This window comes from Protopterus annectens, chromosome 3.part0 (genome assembly GCF_019279795.1).
Source record: "Protopterus annectens isolate FY-2018-M chromosome 3.part0, PAN1.0, whole genome shotgun sequence".
NCBI lineage: Eukaryota > Metazoa > Chordata > Ceratodontiformes > Protopteridae > Protopterus > Protopterus annectens.
In genome coordinates this window covers 1950023186-1950044770 of record NC_056731.1, presented here as the reverse complement: position 1 = coordinate 1950044770, position 21585 = coordinate 1950023186, and the positions used below count along the sequence as shown (strand labels likewise).

At 47.1% G+C, this 21585-nt stretch overlaps 1 protein-coding gene across 1 annotated transcript in view; it reads left to right on the top strand.

Moving 5' to 3' along the window:
- Positions 1 to 21585, top strand: part of SETD2 (SET domain containing 2, histone lysine methyltransferase) — a 3532865-nt gene that overhangs the window by 1675042 nt on the left and 1836238 nt on the right. The window contains exon 13 of the mRNA XM_044066027.1: positions 14956 to 14979. Within this exon, the coding sequence (XP_043921962.1) occupies positions 14956 to 14979 (24 nt within the window). The remainder of the gene's footprint in view (positions 1 to 14955; positions 14980 to 21585) is intronic.

The following is a 21585-nucleotide window of genomic DNA, read 5'->3' as shown; positions in this document are numbered from 1 at the left end:
CAAAAAGGATGAGTTTAACTTACTGTAATGACACTAGTTTTATTTGTGATATAGTATACATATATATAAAAAAGATGCTGTGTTACAAAGCTCTATTACAAACAGATGACCAGTTTGTACATCCAGACACCAGTTGCGTTTTTAACATCAATCTTTATGCCAATTGGGGCACTTTTAGCTTAGTGTATTGTGGTTCTTGTGAGATCTGTAAAGCTTTTTACATTGACAAGACGAATCACTGTCTTAGGGACCGTATTAGGGAACATCTTTATAGCATAAATAGATGTGATGAGAAAAATGCTCTTTCTAAACATTTCAGTTATGCTGGAACTAACGATTGGTTTAAATTTATGGTTCTAGAAGTTTGCAAACTTAACTTGGGTTGATATTAAGACCCACACTGAATGTGTTGAGATAAAATGGATAACTATTGTACAAGCAACAAAAGGAAAAGGGTTAAATGAGTTTATCCCTATTAAACCTTTATTAAAGTCATGTGACTTGAAACATTAACATATATAAAGACACCTGTATTGTACTTTGAATTAGATCTGATGAATTACCTACTTGTGGCATGAAAGCGCTATTTATTTTATTTTTTGTGTGCCTGCTTGTTTATTAAAGTGGTTTTACGCACCTCTACCTACCGGTGTTTTATACTGATCTTAACTGTTTGTTAGAAAAACTTGGGCTCCTTTTGAACCAGCAGCTTCTGCTTCTCTAAAGTTCTGCACATGGAAAACTGTGCTTCTAGTAGCTTTAACCTCTGCTAGAAAGGTCTCTGAGATTTAGGCATTGATGGTTTCTCCCCTTTCCTAGTTTTTCATAGGGACAGAATATCCTTGAAAACTAATTCAAGCTTCATGCCCAAAGTGATGAATCAGTTGTCTCTTAATCATTCCATCCAGCTGCCTAATTTTCCCCTTCTCCACAATCTCCCAGTGAGAGGATTTTGCATACCGTGGATGTTCATAGACCACTCAGATTTTATCTTAACAAAACTAAGTCCATTAGGAGGTCTGACCAACTTTGTTTCCTTTCATCCCAGGGCTCTGGGGTTGCCTGTATCTAAACAAACCATTTCCACATAGATCTCCAAGACTATTGTGTTTTGCAGTGAATTCCATGAGAAGTCTTTATCAGCATGTGTTAAGGCCCATTCCACTAGATCAGTGGCATCCTCAGGGGCCTTCTTTAAAGGTCGAGATGCTCATTCCATCCTGGAAGCGGCCACTTGGTCATCTGTTCATACCTTTATGAAATATTACAGATTGGACACAGTTTCCAGGGCAGGTTTTGCAAGGTCAGTTCTGCATGGATTCCTGGAAAGAGCTTCCTGTTGGCTTTTCCTTGTACTCTGTCCACTTCCCTGCATTCCCTTTCAGCTTTGGCACTCTCCCATATGTAAAGGATACTGCGACACTGAATAGAAGAACATAGAATAGTTGTGCAAAATCTTAACATAACCATAGATGTCCTTCTCTTCTATGTTGTAGTATTCCATCCCTCCCGCCTTACACATACAACTTGCTCTTTCCTAGGATGATCTCCCTAGGCTCCTTCTGGACTCCTTTCCTTATGGAGCTTTCATATTCTGAAGGTTGTACGTGCAGACATCCCTTGTATGGCTGCTGTTGTCAGTGCCTTTGTGCAATGTCCCACGTACAGGCAGTGGCTCTAAACTTTTGTATACAGGCCAGACGTCAGGTTAATGGGTAAAATACAACCCATATGTAAAGAATACTGCAACATCGAAGAGAAGTACCTCTATGGTTATGGTAAGATTTCACACAACTATTCTTCCTAGGCATGTTCTTCCTGCAAAGTCTACTCAGATTCCTTCATCCCAGAAACCTTCTTTTCAGGCAAGCCTGCTTCTATTTGGCCTTTCCTTCCCCTTGGCCAAGGTCCCCTTGTCTCCCTGCCTTTCTCAATTTGGCATCAGATTACCTCAGACTCTTGGGTGCTATCTAATATCCGTCAGGGATATTTCATGGTTTGGAAATCCCCCACCCTTCAGGCATTCCTCAACCTCCTCGAACAGCTTTGTCATTTCCTAGAGGTTCTGCAGTCCCTTTTGGATCAGTGCACCATTCAACGCTTTAAACCCACCCAGGTAGGAAAGGGGTTTGGCTCCTGAATGTTTCTGGTTCCTCAGAAGGATGACATATGGAGGCTAATTCGAGATCTTTCTTTGCTCAACACCTTTCTCAGGGTTTCTTTTTTCCAGATGCTCTCTCTCCAGACTGTTTCCTCTTCTTCCCAGGCCTTTTTGGTTTCTGTAGACCTCAAAGATGCATATCTTCACATCCTCATTCACCCTCTGTTCAGAAATGTAAGTTTATCTGTTTCTTCCTTGTGTTTTCAGATCTCTGTTTTGCGATTGACCTTTCTACTGTCACAATGGTATTCGTCAAGTGCCTCACTCCAGTCATTGCTTTTTTCAGGCTTTGGAGTTATTCGTATTTTCTCAGTGTAGACTATCTGCTCATTGAAGTTCCTCCTCCCAGCAGTCTGTTGTAGGATCTCCACTTTACCCATTGTCTTTTACACTGTCTGGAATTCACCATAAACCACCAGAAATCAATCCTGTCGTCTTCCTGGGATCATGGTTTCCTTCAACGCAGACTTCAGACCGTTTTCATCATGGCATCTCTCCCCACACTTAAGGTTTTGTCTTAGACAACCATTTTCCAGTCTCTGCTTCCTCTGTCCTCTCTCCTAGTCAGGGAATTTTTAAGGGTTCTGGGATTTATGGCCTCCACTTTCTCATGCTTCCTCTTGCCAGGCTTCATATGAGAAAATTTCAGTGGTATCTCAAATCAGTGTGGCTCCAGCATTGCCACCCAGTGGAATTCTTTGTTCATTTTCTTCATGGTCTTAAATTCTAGCTTCATTGGTGGATTCATCATTTGTCTCTCAACCCAGGACTTTCCTTACAAGCTGCAGTTCCTTCTCAGGAGTTGTTCACGGACACCTCAGACTTTGTGTGGGGAGCTTCTTGTGACCCTCCTAAAAGTCCAGGGTCTCTGGCTTTCCTCATCAGAGGTCAGACCATATCAGCATAAGAGGTTAGAGCTCTGTTCCTGGCTCTGCAAGCTTTTCATTCCCTTTTTCATCCTGGGCCCCTCAGTCTTCACAGGACAGTACCACTGTGGTGTGTTGTGGTGTGGTGTGTTAACAAGTGTGTGTGGGGGGGGGGGGGGTACCAAGTCCTATCTCCTTTGCAAACTTCAGGTCTAGGATATAGCCGTTAAGTATCAAGTGACTCTTAACAGGATTTATGTTCCCTCAGAGCACAATCTACTGGCAGACTCTTTTTGAGCTGGTCTATAACACAGACTCATGAATGGATACTTCAAGGAGATGTTTTTCTGGACATAGTCCATCCGTAGGGTTTTCTTCAGGCAGATCTTTTTGTCTCCCCTCTGAACAGATAACTTCATCTCTTCTGTCCAGGAGTCCCAAGTCCTTTTTTATTGGAAATTGGACACCCTGTCTTTTCTTTGGAAGGGAGTGTTTCTGTATGTCTTCCCCTCTTCCTCTTTTGCCAAGAGTTCTATACAAGATCAGGCACAAAATCTTGCTGGTAACTCCCTTTGGGCCCAGACAGCATTAGTACCTCCTTCTTTCTCACTTGGCCAGTGGCAGTCACCAGAAGATGTCCTTCTATTCCTATGTTGCAGTTTTCTTTACATGAGGGATTCCCTGCTGTAAATGGTCACATCCTGCCAGTATACAAACGCCTTTTACCACTGCTAGGTACATGGGATGTTGGATGTAGGCCCAAAGCTGGCATTGGCCATAAGTGACATCCCATCCTCAGAACTTCTCTGCCGCCAGTAAACACCATCTTCGACTGTTGGTCTGCTTGCCTGAGGTGTTGGTTGCTGTACCAAGCCAGTTTAGATAAGTACCCCATTGAGTTTTTTTTTCTTTTACTTTTGCTACTGCTTTTCTGTCTGTTACATGTCATCCAGAAGTGCCATCGTGGAAGACAAATTCTACATAAAGATAGCCAATCCCAGATATACTCAGAATTAGTCCAAAATGATACAAAAATCACTGAACCCACAGACATTGCAAACATACTGGCAGACAGGTTCAGTGAAAATTTCTCCCCTCCCTCCCCCCCAAAAGGAGAAATATCTATCCCAGCAGAGTGTAGCCTCCCAATCATCTCAAATGCCCAGGTGAGAGCTGCTCTCTCTAAAGCTAAAAACACAGCATCAATGGGACCGGATGGTGTCCCCGGCTGTGTGCTACATGAACTCAATGAGGAACTAAACCCACACATAAGGCTGCAGTTTAATCTTAGCCTTACCACAGGATACGTACCCAAAGAGTGGCGTACGGCAACTGTGGTCCCACTCCACAAAGGCGGTGCTTCTACGGACTCTGGTAATTACCGCCCCATAAGCTTAACAAGTCTGGTCTGCAAAGCTATGGAGAGGATCATAATGGAACTCATAAATAAAGACATAGGGGACCTACAGACATTGGATCCTACCCAATTCGGCTTTGTCAGGGGCAGATCATGCCTCTTGAACTTGGTCGACTTTTTTGAAATAGTCACCAAGGCCATTGATGAGGGTAAGGCAGTTCACACAGCCTACCTTGACCTTGCAAAAGCTTTCGAGACAATACCCCACTCGGGTATCATAGAAAAGCTCACCAGCTTAAATGTAAACCCATATGTCACAAGATAGGTTGCAAACTGGCTCAAGGACAGAACCCACAGGGTAATGTTGCTGGTGCCATGTCAGACTCCAAGCCGGTCACAAGCGGTGTCCCACAGGGCTCAGTCCTAGGCCCCCTCTTGTTCGGCATCTACTTTTCAGAAGTGCAGGCAAACATAGGAGGATTGTGGCTGACAAAGTTTGCAGATGACTGCAAACTGGGCGCCATAGTTGAAAATCCATCAGGCACAGATATCCTTCAGAGAGGTCTCATAGAAACGGATAACTGGTGCCAGAGCCATGGCCTTAAGCTAAACGCCAAAAAATGTATAGTCATACCCTTTGGTAAAAACAAGGTAACCCCAAGATGTCCTTCAAGGATGCATCTGCAGTCATAACATATGGGTTGTCCTGCCTCAGGCAGCCCTTCGGTCGGCCGAATTCCAAAGTCTGGGTCTGGCCTCGACTGATGTCGCACTTTCCCCGACTTCGGAGCATCTGGGGTATAAAAGCATCAGCCGACGCCATTTTCCTCAGTCTTTCTTGCCGCGCGGTGCCTGAAGCAGAAGCGGTTTGCAAGTGCCGGTCAGTCAGATCCAGTGAATTCAGCTACCGAAGACTTCGAAAAAGCTAAGTACCCCGTTGGGGACTCTTTCTTGCCTCAGCCGATGTCAGACAAAATTAATAATTGTTTAACTTGTGGGAAACAAATACCTCATAAATTTTTCCATTCCTTCTGCCTTCCTTGCTTAGGCCCAGACCACGACGTATCGGCCTGTTCAGCCTGTGCTTCCTTCAACCGACTAACTCTTAGACGTCGGTCGGAGTTTGCAGAGGAGTTTTTTGGGGCCAATTTTGCATATAAAATGCCGTCGGAGACTCAGACTTCGCATTTAGTGAAAAAACGGAAGGACAAGGACCGACACTCGTGGCCCGCAGTTTTGGCTGAAACCACGGTAAAGCCCGCCGCGAGTGTCTCTGTTTCGGCCAAAACCGAGTCCTCGGAGATTCCTTCTACCGAAACCATTCAACCGACCTCCGTGGCCTGGGAGGCCCCGTCTGAGTCGGCTACCGAAATACCTACCGAATCCAGTGTCCAGGAAAATGTCCGACACTATACCTATGGACATTTCTACTCCTGCACGTGGGGCAGCCAGGCCCCCTGCTTCCATGTCCATTAAGGCCTTCTCTAGGGCTAAAGCTGCTAAACTTTCCAAAGCTTTGCCTCCCAAGCCTACCTTCCTGAGGCCTACCTCTAGTTCACAGATCCTCAGCCTTGCAGAGGACTTAATTTCATTGATTAGGGGTTCACAACCTCACCCAGACAGGTCCTCTCAACCTCCACCAGACAAAAGGCCCAGGACTGATCCCTCTGACCCACACTCTTCGGATGAGTCCACGGATGGCTCTGAGTTGTCAGACCACCAGGAGGAGGCTTATTCGCCCTATGAGGATTCTGATGCTGAAGAATCTATTCCTTCAGCCTCCTCTCCTGAAGAGTTTTCCTTTGGTGAGACTCTACACTCCATGAGAGAGCATTTTCAATGGCAAGGCCAGGATTTCTCTGATTCTAGAAAAAGATTAAGGACCTTTTTACATCTGCCTCAACATAGGCCCTTAGCTATACCTCCTGTTGTGAATGTAATTGATGATGTGTACAATGATGTCCGTACAGCACCTGATACTCTCCCTCCGGCCCCTGCCAAACCTGATCGATACTACAGGGTCCCGGATTCCCATTACCATCTGTTTAAAGCACATTCTGCAGACCCAGAAACTATTTCTCAGGGCCCTAAAGGGATTGCAGCCGCCACAGCCAAAAATCCTCTACTATCTGATAGAGAGTCTAGAGCTTTAGAGAGATGGGGAAAGAAGGTATATACTTCTGCAACTCTTTCTGTCAGGGCATTAAATTGTCAATTTCATATGATACAGTACCAAGAGTATTTATTAGATGAACTGAATAAGAAACTTTCTTCTCCTGAACCCCTTGACCGTAAATCCCTCCAGGATTTGGTACACAATTCACAACAGGTTAGTAATCATTTCTTAAAATGTGGCTATGATGCACTGGAGGCTTCATTTAGATCAGCTATGACTGGAGCAGTTATTCGCAGACATGCCTGGCTGAAGGAACAATCTTTGCCAGACCATGTTAAAGCTAAACTCCTGGATGCTCCTATGGAGAAACAAAATTTATTTGGCTCCTCTGCTCAGGAGATCTTAAAAAAGGTTGAAGAAAAGGCAAAATCTGTGCAAACAGTTAAAGATTTCCTGCAAGTACAACCACCGAGATTCAGCAGAAACTGGCCTACTAAGAATTGGTCCTTTCCAGACTCGGACAGAGCCCAGAGGGGCAGGAACAGGCGCCCTAGAGGCAGAGGTCAATCGAAGGGCTCCTACAGAGGCCTTCAGTGGCAGCCTGCCAACCAGAGGAGTAGTACAACAACAACAACTACTACACCAGGACAGGCTCAATGACTTAACTCTGATTCCGCCTACCAGGGATCAACTGGAAGCACCCTTAGGCGGAAAGCTGGCTTTATTCTCAAAAAACTGGCATTATATTACAAGGGACACATGGACACTGCAAATAATAGACAAAGGATACAGGTTCCACTTCCACACTTTGCCAAGAAGAAACAGAATGCCAAACCTGCCACCAAATCAGAGGGCAGAGGCTTTAAGACAGATCAACAATTTGCTTCAGATGAAAGCTATAGAAAAGGTACCATGTTCAGAACAAGGCCAAGGATTTTACTCCAGACTATTCCTTGTACCAAGAAAAGAAAATCAATGGAGGCCTATTCTCGACCTGTCCGCACTGAATACTTATCTCATTGTGCCAAAATTCAAGATGCTGACCCTACAGCAGCTTCTTCCCATGTTGGGCAAGGAGTCTTGGCTGGTGACTCTAGATCTCAAGGAGGCATACCTGCACATCCCTATTCGACCAAGTTGCAGAAGACACCTCAGATTTCTTGCAGGATCAGAGCATTATCAATTCTCAGCATTGCCCTTTGGCTTATCTACTGCGCCCAGAGTATTCATGAAATGCCTGGCATCAGTAATTGCACATTGCAGACTACAGGGAAATCAAATCTACCCATACCTGGACGACTGCCTAATACAAGCGGACAACAAGGGAAATTTGATAAAGGACTTGGCCTATGCCATCCACCTGCTACATGCCTTGGGATACACAGTCAACATCCAAAAGTCAAGACTAGTACCATCCCAAAGGATAACCTTTTTGGGGGCAGATCTGGACACAACCACCCAAATGGCCTTTCTCACAGAAGAAAAACAAAAAACAACTTCCAGATTACTTTTCTGACAAGACAAACTCAGCTTACTGCAAGGAAAATCCTGCAGGCCCTGGGTTACATGGCATCCTGCATAATTCTGATACCTCACGCCAGGCTGCATATGAGGAAATTACAGTGGTACCTAAGGAGTGTATGGTCTCAACACAGTCACAGTTTAGAAACCTTGATACCAATCATTCCATGCCTTCAAAAGGAATTTCTGTGGTGGGCTCGGGCCTGCCAGGCCAACAGAGGGTTGCCTTTCAACAAACCAAAAACAAGGCAGACTATCACCACGGACGCTTCAGACCGAGGATGGGGAGCACACATGGAGGGCAAATGTATACAAGGCCTATGGCCTCAAGCACAGCTAAGCATGCACATAAACCAAAAGGAAATGCTGGCAGTGATGCATGCAATCGAGGCTTTCAAACCCTTCCTCCAACAAGGCCACCTGTTAATAAGGGCAGACAACACCACGGTCATGTGGTACATAAACAAGCAGGGAGGCACACACACTCACCTTCTATGCCGCCTGGCTATGAATCTATGGGAACTATGCCTGAAGCTCAATATCCAGCTACAGTCCCAATTCGTGCCAGGGAAAGAGAATACACTGGCAGACAGCTTAAGCAGAACTACCATGGATGCACACGAATGGATGCTGCACCCAGACATCTTCCAACTCATAGCAAAGACATGGGGAATGCCGGAGATAGATCTGTTCGCCTCCCCACTCAACCATCAACTGAAGGCATTCTGCTCAAGGACATACCACCCACAAGCTTGGAGGGTGGACTCTCTCTCTCTTTCAGCTGGAAAGCCCTAAAAGTATATGCCTTCCCACCTCTCCCATTGATGTACAAGGTTCTACTGAAGATCAGGGAGGAACAGCCAAGAGTGATACTGATAGCTCCAGACTGGCCAAGGCAACACTGGTATCCATTATTGAGAAGCATGTCTCGGACAAAACCATGGCCTCTCCCCCTATGGCCTCTTCTGACGCAGAACAATTTCAAGACCATGCATCCCAACTTGAAAAACATTGCAGCTAACTGCCTGGAAAATTCCTTAAATCCCAATCAAACTGTTGTATCACAGAGGGTGAAGGACATTATCTTGGAGGCTCTCAGGCCTTCCACAAGGAAGACATACTCAGCTAAATGGAAGAGATTTCTCATTTGGAGCACATCAAAAGGCATATCCTGGAATACTTAGCAGAATTGTTCCACAATGGCCTGTCCTATTCCTCCATTAAGATCCATGCTTCAGCAATTTTGGCAGAATACAATGTGGATCCACCTATCTTCTCGCACCCTCTCCTCAGACAATTTCTGAGAGGGATCAAAAATATTAAACCGCCAAGAAGACCGCCTCTACCTACTTGGGATCTCAACTTTGTGCTGGAGAAACTGACACTTCCTCCTTTTGAGCCAGCAGCATCAGCGGATATACAGTTTCTGTCTTGGAAAACTGCATTCCTTCTGGCAATAACTTCAGCAAGAAGAGTATCCGAGTTACAAGCATTAATGGCAGTGCAGCCATTTCTTATTTTCCATCAGAACAGAGTTTCACTAAGAACCTATCCTACTTTTATGCCAAAGGTGGTATCTAGGGTATCCTTGAACCAAGCTATTCATTTGCCTACGTTCTTCCCAAATCCACAGAATAGAGGGGAAAAACTTCTGCACACCCTGGATATACACAGACAACTACGCTACTACTTGGACAGAACAATAACTAGCAGAAAAACTGACCAACTATCTGTAGCATATGCTACTGGAGTGCAGGGAAAAGCAATTTCCAAACAGACAATTTCAAAATGGATAGGAAATTGCATTCGATTTTGCTACTCCTTTCATGGAAAGACAGTTGCTGAAAACATCAGGCCTCATTCCACAAGGGCCACGGCCACCACTACAGCCTTCCTGCGAGGGGTGGCTACCAAGGACATTTTAGAAGCTGCTACTTGGAGCTCCGTGCATACATTTGCCAAGCATTACAATCTACCTTTATACTCCAGATCCAGAGCAGGTTTTGCTACTGCAGTTCTGCAGGAGATCTTAACTACACCATCCTTTTCTTAGTACCACCTCCCCCAGATTGGCTATGGTATTCTACCCATATGTTATGACTGCAGATGCATCCTTGAAGGACATAGTACAGTTTTGTACCTACCATAAATGTAGATGTCCGATAGGTATGCATCTGCAGTCAGGTTTACCCTCCCTCCTACCCCTCTGTGGTATTCCTAGGGTACTTACCCCTCTTTTAGCTAGCTGGGGGAATCTACTATGGTGTATTTGTTTGTTTATACATGTATATAAATTTGCAAATGTTTGGAACTTTCTGCATTTATCCAAATTTAGCCTTCCTAGAGGGCACCTGGCATCTGGGGCAAGAAAAACTGAGGAAAATGGCGTCTGCTGATGCTTTTATACCCCAGATGCTCTGACGTCGGGGAAAGTGCGACATCAGCCGAGGCCAGACCCAGACTTTGGAATCCGGCCGACCGAAGGGCTGCCTGAGGCAGGACAACCCATATGTTATGACTGCAGATGCATACCTATCGGAATCTACATTTATGGTAGGTACAAAACTGTACTTTACCACATAGGTGGCAATCCATTAAGCACAGAAGAGGTTATCAGGGACCTGGGGACCCAAGTTGACAGTAACCTTTCTTTTGACACTCACATTGCCAAAGTGGTTAGGAGGACCTTCTACATTGCCCACCTGATTATGAAGGGAGGTCATTGTTCCCCTGTACTCTTCACTTATCAGACCAATGATTGAGTACAATGCCCCATTCGGAATGTATCTTACCCGACACCTGCAGCAATTGGAAAGACCCCAAAAGTTCCTCAGCAAAAGGATAAAGGGGCTCAAAAATATGCCATATGCTGCCCGACTGAAGAAACTCCAGTTCTATTCAGTCGCATACCGTCTGCTCAGAGGTGACCTGTGCCTGGCATACAAGGCCATATCCAACCTGGAATTAATGGACATGCTCCACCTCAAAAAAAATCCAAATCCACCAGAGCCACAAGAGCAAGAGACTTAAACCTCAACACGGATATAAATAGGATGTGCTGGAGGGACAGATTCATCACCCAGAGACTCCCTATGCTGTGGACCAGAATCCCGGTCCATGTGAGACAGAGCACCTCACTGGCTCTGTTCAAGAGGAATCTTGACCAGTGGATGGGAGATCGTAGGTTTACCCCGGGGATCATCTCTGTATCACTGCTGGATAGAGGCACGGCAAACTAATGGGTATAGTATTCTTCAACCTAAGGGGTGGTGAAAGCCACACAACTCTGGCTAGGCTTATAAATGCCCTAGGGCAGATAGCCTAGTATGAAGCTATGAACCTAAGAACAATCAGTGTCTGTTCGGTTTAGGCCCTAACCATGCCCATAAGTCTTGCTCTGTATGTAACTGACTAGAGACAGTTACATACAGAAAACCTTCACTCTGTTAATATTTTCTTTGAGACTGAAAGACTTGAGGGGTTAGCACGCGGTGTTATAGATGGTGCGTTGGGCCCTTTTGCTGAGCCTGCAAAGAAAGTCAAGAAACTCGAGCCTGAAGTTTCACCTGCACCTCCCATTCTGGACGTCCCTCTCAAGGCCAGTGAAGGCCCGGAGGCCCAGTTGGATTTTGGCTCAGATTCTTCAGTGGGTACCAGAGCGAAAGCAGTCGGGAAGTCAGCCACTGGCACGTCCTTGGAGGTTTGGCAGATGTCTGTTTCAGATGAGTGGGGGGAACCTAGAGATCTGAAGTAGTTACTTCATTTGCTCTGCAACCTGTGGGTATCTGATCCGATCTCGGATCCGAGCCGGCAGCTTTCCAAGCTACAAGATCTGAGCTCCTAGCTCCTCCCCCCTACCCATAATCCCCTGCTATGTGCTACATTACCCCAGATTGTTTTTTGCCACGGCGGAAGCAGCTACTTTTGAAGAGCTCCTTGGCGTTTTGGTGAGATTGAACCTTTTTCTTTTTTCTGTAAAAAAAAAAAAAAAAAAAAAAAAAAAAAATCTTTTTCTTGTGTGTGTGTGTGTAGTTTTTTTTTTCTGGGTTAGTTAGCGAAAGTGTAGTTAGATACCTTTGTTCCCCCCTTCTAACTAGTTTTTCTGTTAGTTCCCGCCTTTCACCCTCCCCCCTCTTAGTGTTTGGGTGTGTTTTGGTGTGAGTGGTGTTATGGCTGAAGGGCCTAAGGCGGTGTTCTCAAAATGTACTGAGTGTGGCCATAAGCTTTCACCGGCGGATGGCCACACTCAGTGCGTTTTATGTTTGGGGGCGGCCCACTTGTCATCAGCCTGCACAATCTGCGCGGCCTTTAATCCCCGAGCTATTAGGGACAGGAAGAACAAGCTGATCCTGGCGGGCTTGTTGCCTCGGGAATCAGCTTCTTCTTCCTCCCCCTCTCAGGCACAGGCTGTCTCCACAGCCCTCGTGCCTTCTAGGCCCCCGAATCAACCTGGGACTCAACCTCCCTCTTTGGGTTTGAGTTCGGGGGATTCAGGTACCTCCACTACGGTGGAGAAAAGACACAAGGACAAGGGATATAAGTCCCACAAAAGGCGGGCTGAGACTCAGCCCTCAGCCCCGCTGTCTAAGCTGGCTAGGTCTCCCTCAAGGGGCTACGGATCCTCCCCCTCTCGGCTCCGTTCACCTCGTTTTGCTCCGGAGCTGGAGGAGGAGGATCGGTCTCCCTCGAGGTCGTCGAGGCGACCCTCCCGGCCCGCCTCGACGACTTATTCAAGATCAACCAGAAGCCTCACTGAAGCAGATATGGATTGGATGATGCACTGATTCATCCAGACCCAAATGCAGATGGGGGTGCTCTTGCGTCCCCCCCCCCTCTGGGGGGGAGCGCGGCCCCCATATTTGCTTCGATTCCGACCCGTTTTCGGGTCTCGGAGTTATCGGATCCGGGCCCCTTCGGAACTGGGGATTCGTCGGTGCCGATAGCTCTTGTCGCTTCAACGCCGACTGTGCCTTAAGAGTCTATCGGATCCGAGCTCTCGGGGCCGAGGGCTGAGCATCGGATCCGGGGGAGCTGGTGAGTCTTCGGCTCCGTTGGGTTCGGAGCACACCTCTCTCTCTGCTCCGACCCCGATCCCTACCTCGGAGCCGAGGAGATTGCTCTCGGAGCCTGACGAGAGTAACTCTCCTTCGTCTTTTGAGGTTGTGGAGATGGTACTGTTGAGGACCTCCAGGTCACCGGTTCGGGCGTTGGATCCTCCTCTACCCCCGCTGCATGTGGGTCTATCCTCCATCATCCGACCATCGGGACAGCCTGCTCAAGCCCTCCAGTTGGTTCCCTTAGAGGAACAGGACCCCGTTGACGGGCCCTCCTTGGACAGTCCCACCGAGGAGGTCCCTTGAAAACGTCGGTGCAAGAGGAGGCACCTGGACTCCTCCGAGTCAGTTACAGCCGACACAGATTTAGATGAAGGGGAAGGTTCCCCAAGGTCACCTCCCCCGAGGATGTCTCCTTCGGAGACATCATTGAAATGTTGCGTATTAGAGGGGGGTGGTCTGCCCAAAAACCTTACACAGATGAATCCGTGTTCCTGGATGCGTTTGAGGCAGGCCCTTCTACCTCCTGGGTGTCCCCCCCCGGCTGACCCCCTGGTAGACCTCATTACTACCAGGGCGTGGAAGGAGCCCGAGACTGTGGAGCCTATCCCGAAACGATGCGACAAGATCCTTAGCCCCCCCAGTGGATAGATTGTCTTGGGCCAAGGGAACCCCTGTGGATGCCATGCTGGTGGCGGCTGCCACCAAGAGAGAACTCGCGCAGGAGAGTTCTTCGGTTCACCTGCCAGATAAGGAATCTCGGGCACTGGACAGCATTGGGAAGCGGATGTTTAGTTCAGCGACCTTTTCTGTAAGGGCGCTGAACTATATGGCACATACCATTAGGCTGCAACAAGACTTAAGAAATACGCTGCAGCCCCGGAGTCCATGTCGGTCGAGGACAAAAAAGTTTTCTCGACTCATATGGCCGCTCTGAAATCCGTCTCTAACACGTCCATGCGTCTACTCTCCCATGCCACGGAGGGAGCCGCTAGGGCCAGCGGAGCCGGGGTCATCTTGCGACATCACTCCTGGCTCCGTCTTTGTGATTTCGCGGATCCCTTCAAGGCGTCCTTCGCGAATGCACCCTTTGACGGATCTTCGCTCTTCGGCAAGACCGTTCGCGAGACGCTAGTCCAAAGCGAGAAGGATGGGAAGACGCTGTCTGCCATCGGGGTCCGCTTCTCTAATCCCCAACGGTTCTTTTCTAGGAATCGGAGGGGACAAAAGAAGCTGTGGTTCCGTAAGTCCCAGCAATCCCATCCGGCTTCGGTCCCCTCGTCCTCTAGAGGCAGAGGAGGACAAGGAGGACGCTGGCCCAGAGGCAGAGGGGGACTGCGTAACTTCGGGTCCAGGGAACCCTTCCCGGATAGACCCGCACAGCAGCCCTGAGGGCTTACCCGGCTGTCCCTCTCTGGAGGCAGTCAGGGGCGGTTGTCGGAGCACCTGTCAAACTGGGAGTCCATTACAACAGATCGATGGGTGCTCCGCATCATATCCAGAGGTTATACCATCCCCTTCATAAACCACCCTCCCTCGACCAGACACCTCCCCGATGTTCCACCCGATCGAAGGGAGGCAGCAGCTTCAGAAATCCTGAAGTTGCTAGAAGAGAGACCCCAGACCAGTCCGGGTCGGGTTATTTACTCCAGGTTCTTTTTAGTGCCAAAAAAGACGGGGGACCCAAGACCCATTCTAGACCTCTCCGCTTTAAACCTGTTCATTCCCAAAGAAAAATTCCGGATTGTCACCCTCCAATCTATTCTCCCCCTTCTGCGGCAGAACGACTGGATGTGCTCGATAGACCTCAAGGATGCGTACTACCACATCTTGATGGACAGACGATCCAGAAGGTTTCTCCGCTTCCGGCTGGGAGCCAGTCATTACCAGTTCAGGGTTTTCCCGTTCGGCCTCACCTCAGCCCTCAGGGTGTTCACCAAGGTCATGGCAGTGGTTGCAGCCCACCTGAGACTTCAGGGCATTCAGGTCTTCCCGTACATAGACGACTGGCTCCTTACCGCCACCAACAGGCATCGGCTCTGCCTGGTAAGAGATTATGCTGTGACCCTTGCCCAGAGCTTAGGCATCTCTGTAAACCTCCAGAAATCCTCTTTGCCCCGTACAGGTCCTGGAGTTCATAGGGGCCAAGTTAGATACCCGCATTTCTCGAGCTATGCTAACTGCGGACAGGATCAACAGCTTGTCGTGTCAGGTGCTAATTCTTCTTCAAAGCCCGGCCCCAGAGGCGGAATTAGTTCTGAGAGCACTAGGATCTATGGCAGCAGCGATCAGTCTCGCCCTTCACGCGCTTCTGCGAATGAGGATTCTGCAGTGGGCCCTTCAAGTTCAGTGGTCCCTGCTACTCCATCCATTGAATACTCCAATTCCCCTGAGCAGAGTTTGCAGGCACTCCCTTCTTTGGTGGCTCCACGCCCCAGAGCTGAAGGAAGGGAGGCCTTTTGTTGTCCCTCCCCCCCAAGCCACGCTGACCACGGACGCTTCTCACCTCGAGTGGGGGGGGCATTGTTCGGGCAGAACCGTCCAAGGCACGTGGACTCCCCTGGAAGACCGCTTTGCATATCAATGTCCTAGAGATGAGGGTGGTGCTTCTAGCGTTGCAAGCTCTCCACAACCTTCTACCTCTCGGGACTATTGCAATCCAGACAGACAACATGTCAGTGGTCTGTTACATAAACAAGCAAGGAGGAACCAGGTCCTACCCACTTTGCCGGGAGGCTATGAGAGTGTGGGAATGGGCGATATCCACCAACCTCTTTCTGGTAGAAACGCACATTCCGGGTCGGTCCAACATTTTGGCGGACATCCGTACCAGTGGTCTCTCAATCCATCAGTTGCGAAGCAGATTTTCCGCAAGTGGGGTTGGCCTTGCTGCGATCTTTTTGCTTCTCCCTTAAACACAAAATGCAGCGAGTACTTCACAATACTTCCCCCCCCAAAGGGGAGAATCCCAGAGTCGCTCTAGTCCATGCTTGGCCATCTGGTCTACTTGATGCCTATCCACCCCTTTCGCTCATGACCAAGTTCATACACAAAGCCCGTCGGTTGGGGAGCAGAGTTATCCTCATAGCCCCATTCTGGCCTTGCCAGATCTGGTTCCCGTACCTGCGGTCTCGCAGTGTATCTCTGCCATGGTTACTGGATCCCATTCCAGACCTGATTTCACATCCAGCGGGATTACAACCCCCGAACCTGGTAAACCTCAAGCTTGCAGCTTGGTTGCTCCAGTTCCACTGATGGCTTAGGACTCCTGGTATCTCATCTCCTGTTAAGGCCATTCTAGTCGCAGCACATAAGCCGACTACTAGGAAGATTTACTACAACAAATGGAAATGTTTCTCTGTCTGGGCTAAAGATAGTGGCCTGGATCCATTTACAGTTCCTATTCCTACTATTCTAGACTTCCTATCACTGATATTCCGACAAGGAGCAAGTGCTTCAACAGTTAAGGTGCAATTGGCAGCCATCTCCCACTACCATGTGGGAGACGGACTAGGATCTTTGGCTTCTACAAAATGATGTAAAACCTTCTTACGGGGCGTTTTCCTCTTGAAGCCTCTGATGAAAGTGGTGGTGCCTCCATGGAATTTGGCCTTAGTTTTACAAGCCTTGACAGGCTCACCCTTTGAACCCGCGGCTTCGATTCCATTAAAGTTCTTGTCCTGGAAAACAGCCTTTTTGGTGGCCATTACTACAGCCAAAAGGGTGTCAGAACTTTAAGCCTTATGTATGTAGCATCCTTATGTCATTTTTCATAAGGATAGAGTGTTCCTCAGGACTAATCCGTCGTTCTTACCTAAGGTGGCTTCGGAGTCAAATATCAATCAATCAATAAACTTACCCGTGTCCTTCCTAAACTTTCAGAATAAAGGAGAATACACATTGCATAAATTGGATATGCACAGACAACTGCGTTTCTACCTGCACAGGACTAAGGATTTTCGCAAGTCGGACCAGTTGTTCGTGTCATTTGCTAAATCCGCCATGGGTAAGGCCATTTCCAAAGTGACTTTAGCAAATTGGATTTGTCAGTGCATAGTCCACGGGTACTTATCTGCAGGCAAACCGGTTCCTATGGGAATTCGCGCTCACTCTACGAGGGCTGTGGCCACCTCTGCAGCCTTCTGGTCTAGGATCCCCTTGGATGACATATGCTCTGCAGCTACCTGGTCCTCTTCACATATGTTTATTTCTCATAAGTTGGATATGGTATTGAGAGGTAGGGCTTCCTTTGGCTCTGCGGTGCTTCGGAATATCCTTCCATAGGCCGCCCAGGGTTTCTCCCTAGGTAGCTGGGGACTCTGTCCCACAGGTTGCAGAGCAAATGAAGTAACTACTTCAGATAAAGAAGTTATGTACTCACCATAACGTTCCATCTGAGTAGGTACTTCATTTGTCTGCAACCCGCCATCCCCCGAACCTTTCGGGATTCTTGATCACCAAAGAGATCTTGTTCTGCTTTAGGACAGTTTATCTGGTGTTACTTCCTCTATCGAAGGTAGGAGTTGTGTAAGAGGCAAAAAATTCGATCTGAGGTAATGTAGCACATAGCAGGGGATTGTGGGTAGGGGGGAGGAGCTAGGAGCTCAGATCTTGTAGCTTGGAAAGCTGCCGGCTCGGATCCGATACCCACAGGTTGCAGACAAATGAAGTACCTACTCAGATGGAACGTTATGGTGAGTACATAACTTCTTTTTACTGTTTCGGAAGGCCCTCGAGGTATTCCATAGATCAGATCTTGGTTCAGGAGGAAGTACCGATGGCTATTATAGAATGTAAGCCTACATCAGGTCCCTCCAACCTTCCACAAGGCTGCTGTGTCCCTTAAATAGCAACAGAAAACCAGACATCTTCCAGCCCCTCATGAACCTTCGCCTGACTGTTAGGCCTTCACACAAGGATTATTTAATGCTTTTATGGCTTAGAAGCCTCCCACTAGTGTTTCCTTTCGTAGCCCTCCTTTTACTACTTCCTTCAGAAAAAGTCTAGGGAGCAGGTATTGTCTGAGGATGAGGATTCCTCAGAGAATGAGTCTATGGCATACTCTGTCCAGATTTTTTCTCTCAGAGTATGCTGCACTTGAGGAGTCCAATGGAACTGAGTCCCCTGTTAAAGATTTTATCTTTGGAGAGACTATTGCTCGTATTAGGGAGTTTTGCAAATGAGAGGAGATATTATGCTCTACTCCAAATGGATTCACCTTCTCCTCCTGCTATACCTCCAGTACTGTCAACTTTTCTGGATGTTTTTACTTATGCGTCTGAGAGTCTGGACTCTCAATTTCCTACCCCCAAATGGCTAGATGGCCTCTATAAAGTTCCAGAGGACTGTTAATTCCTTTATAGATGCCCTGCTGTAGACCCAGTGGCTGTTTGATAAGCCATACAGATGTTTGCCTTCTGCTTCTCTTCTCCCTTCAGATAAGGAGAGTAAAACCATGGAAAGCCTGTGGGAAAAGTGTGTACTTCAGCTGCTCGTGACTTTAGGGCTATTAACTGTCAAACCCATATGAATAATTATGCTTTGCCTCTTCTTTCTCAGGCTGCTCAGCTTCTGTCTGATCTTCCAGATTCAGATGTAAAGTCTCAGCTTGCCTCAGTTTTGGGGGCATCTTCCCAAGTGGTATGCCACTCCATTAGTTGCAGTTATGATGCTGCTGAAGGATCTGCCAGTGCTGCTGCCTCTGGCTCTGTATTAAGGAGATGCTCTTGGTTAAGGCTTCACTTCCTGAAGATTTTAAAGCTAAGCTAATGGATGCACCATTAGATGATGCCTTGTTTGGTACAGCGACTGCTACCTTCATGTCCCTGCAGGAAAAAAAAAGTAAAGAATTGCAGGATTTAAAACCTATATCTGTGTCTTTTCCCAAATTTTAAACTAACTACCCAGTTAAGACTGCTTTCATCAGAAAACATTCTTGAAACTCCTCCTAGAGGTAAAAGGGGTGCCAGGAGATATGCTCCTGCTAAACCATCTCAGCTGTCATCTACTCAAAAGCAGTCCTTTCCAAACAAGCCAGGTAGTCTGTGATTACCTGGCTGCCTTTGGTCACATTCTCTTCTCTGTGCCTTACCCTGTCCCTTCCAGTCTGGTAACAGATCAGCCAAGATTCATGGGTTCTGTCCATTATCCACAAAGGATATTTCATGGTCTGGAAATGTCTTCCTCCTCATTGGAATTAGTCAACCAGCTTGAGAAGAACTTATTTCCTTCCCCGATGTGCTCCACGATTTGATATCCCAGGGAGCCATCCAAGAAGTCCCACTGTCGCAAAGGGAAGAGAGTTCTACTCAAGGATGTTCCTGGTTCCCAGGATAGATGGCCCATTGAGACCCATTCTGGATCTTTCTCACCTCAGCACCTTCCTAAAGGTCCTAAGCTTTCTCTCAAAACTCTTTGCTCTCATTCTTCCACAGAACTATTTGGCCTCCCTGGATATCAAGGTTGTCTACCTACATATTCCCATTTCTGTCCTTTACAGAAAATGTATACATTTTTCTTTTGCTTTCTCACATTTTCAGTTCTGTGCTTTGCCCTTTCATCTCTCTATGACACCAAGGGTATTTACAAAATGTTTATCTCCTGTGATTGCCCTCGAGTCTGCAAAAAGCATACAGGTTTTCCCGTCTGGATGACTTGTTGCTACACGCACCACTCCCAGAGACCTTGCTCACAATTTTCTGTTCACTACTACTCTTCTGCAAAGGTTGGGATTCGTGATGAGTTTAAAAAAAAATTCCATACTCTTCCCTCTTCACAGGATCATGTTTTCTTGAGTTGCAAAATTCAGACAGATCTCATGTAGGTCCCTCTTACTCCTCCGAAAGCTCCGTCTCTAGTCAGTTACTTCCAAGACCTCCTGCTTGTGCAGTCTTTGACAGCGAGGGAGTTTCTCGGGCTTCTAGGCTTCAACTTTTCCCATGCTACAGCTTGCCAAACTCCACATGAGAAAGTTTCAGTGGTGCCTGAAATCAGTTTGGATGCAGCATGCACACCCACTGGAGTTTGTTGTCCCCTCTTCTTCCTTTCCTAAAGAGGGAGTTTCTTTGGTGGATTCAGCAGATTTCCCAGAATCCAGGCATGCCTTTACATCCTTCCAGGTCGAGTTGTTCACAGATGCCTCCTATATAGGTTGGGGGGCAGCCTTTGCATCCATGAAGGTACACGGCCTGTAGTCTCCATTGCAGAGGAAGGAACACACAAAAAGAGATGAGGGCTCTTCTGCCTTTTCAGGCTTTTCATACTTTTTCGTCCATGACCTCTAAAACTGTTTACAGACAAAACCCCACAGTGCTGTGGTATATAAACAAAGGGGGGGGGGTGTACCTTCTGTGCAGGCTAGCACTTTTGGCATGGGAATTGGCAAGTCACTCTGCAGGCAGTGTACGTCTCCAAACAAAATTGTCCTTGGCAGGAGATCCTTTGTGCAAATAATACTGCAACAGTGAAGAGAAGGACATCTACTCCTATGGTAAGATTTTATATAATTGTACTTTATCCATTCTTTTGAAAATTGCCAGTGGCAGTGACCATAGGCTTCCCTACAAACTGTATTTACTCACACAGGGTTTTTTTGTTTCACCGCATCCAGAAGTCACTTCAGCTGACTGCCTGGATAATGAAGTTTATATATCCTTTAGGTACCCTTTTTCTGAGGATGTGCAGTAGTTACTAAGGGAGGTTAAAAAAAACTGCTACTAGGAAATCATGTATGTGCAAGTAGACGATAGTTTTTAGTTGGTGCTGTACCAAGAACCAGGACTTTGTTTTTAAGGCCTGGATGCCTCTAGTTTTAGAGTTTTGGGGAGAGTTGGCCTCTGGCCTTTGGTGCTGTCCACATTCATCTTTCAACTATTTCTGTTTGTCTGCCCTTAGAGTCCCCTCTTTCTACCTGTCTTCAAGTCGAGCAGTTTTTGAAAGGGGTTTTACATATGTCTCTCCAGATAACAGGTTCTTCTTCCATGGAATCTTAACGTTGTGCTTGAAAAACTGTCATTTGAGCCACCTCATCAGGCTGATCTGAGGCTCTTAATTTGTAAAATTGTTAGTTGTGACTTCTGCAAGAAGAGTATCCAAGTTGTATTTTCTTTGTGAGTCAGCCCTACCTCATTTTTTTCCACAAGGACAGTTTTTGAGAACAAATTCTGTTATGCCTAAAGTGGTTTCTGTGGTTTATCTCTAGTCAGTCTAGTAATTTCCCTGCGTTCTTTCCATAACCTTAAAGTAGGGGTGAAAATGAATCTTGCATGCTCTAGATGTCCACTGGCAGCTCATATAGTACATAGACGGAACAAAGTCCTTGTGGAAGACTGATCAGTGGTTTCCTAAGAAGGTAAGAAGAAAACCGTGTCAAAACAGAGTTTTGTAGATGGTTATCTTGCAGTTTTTTTCTGCTTTTCTCAGCTTAAGTCACTCAGGCAGTGTCATCACTCACTGCCTGAGTTTTGTGTGTGTATAAAGAGGTGGATTTGAATATATTGGAGAGAACCCCT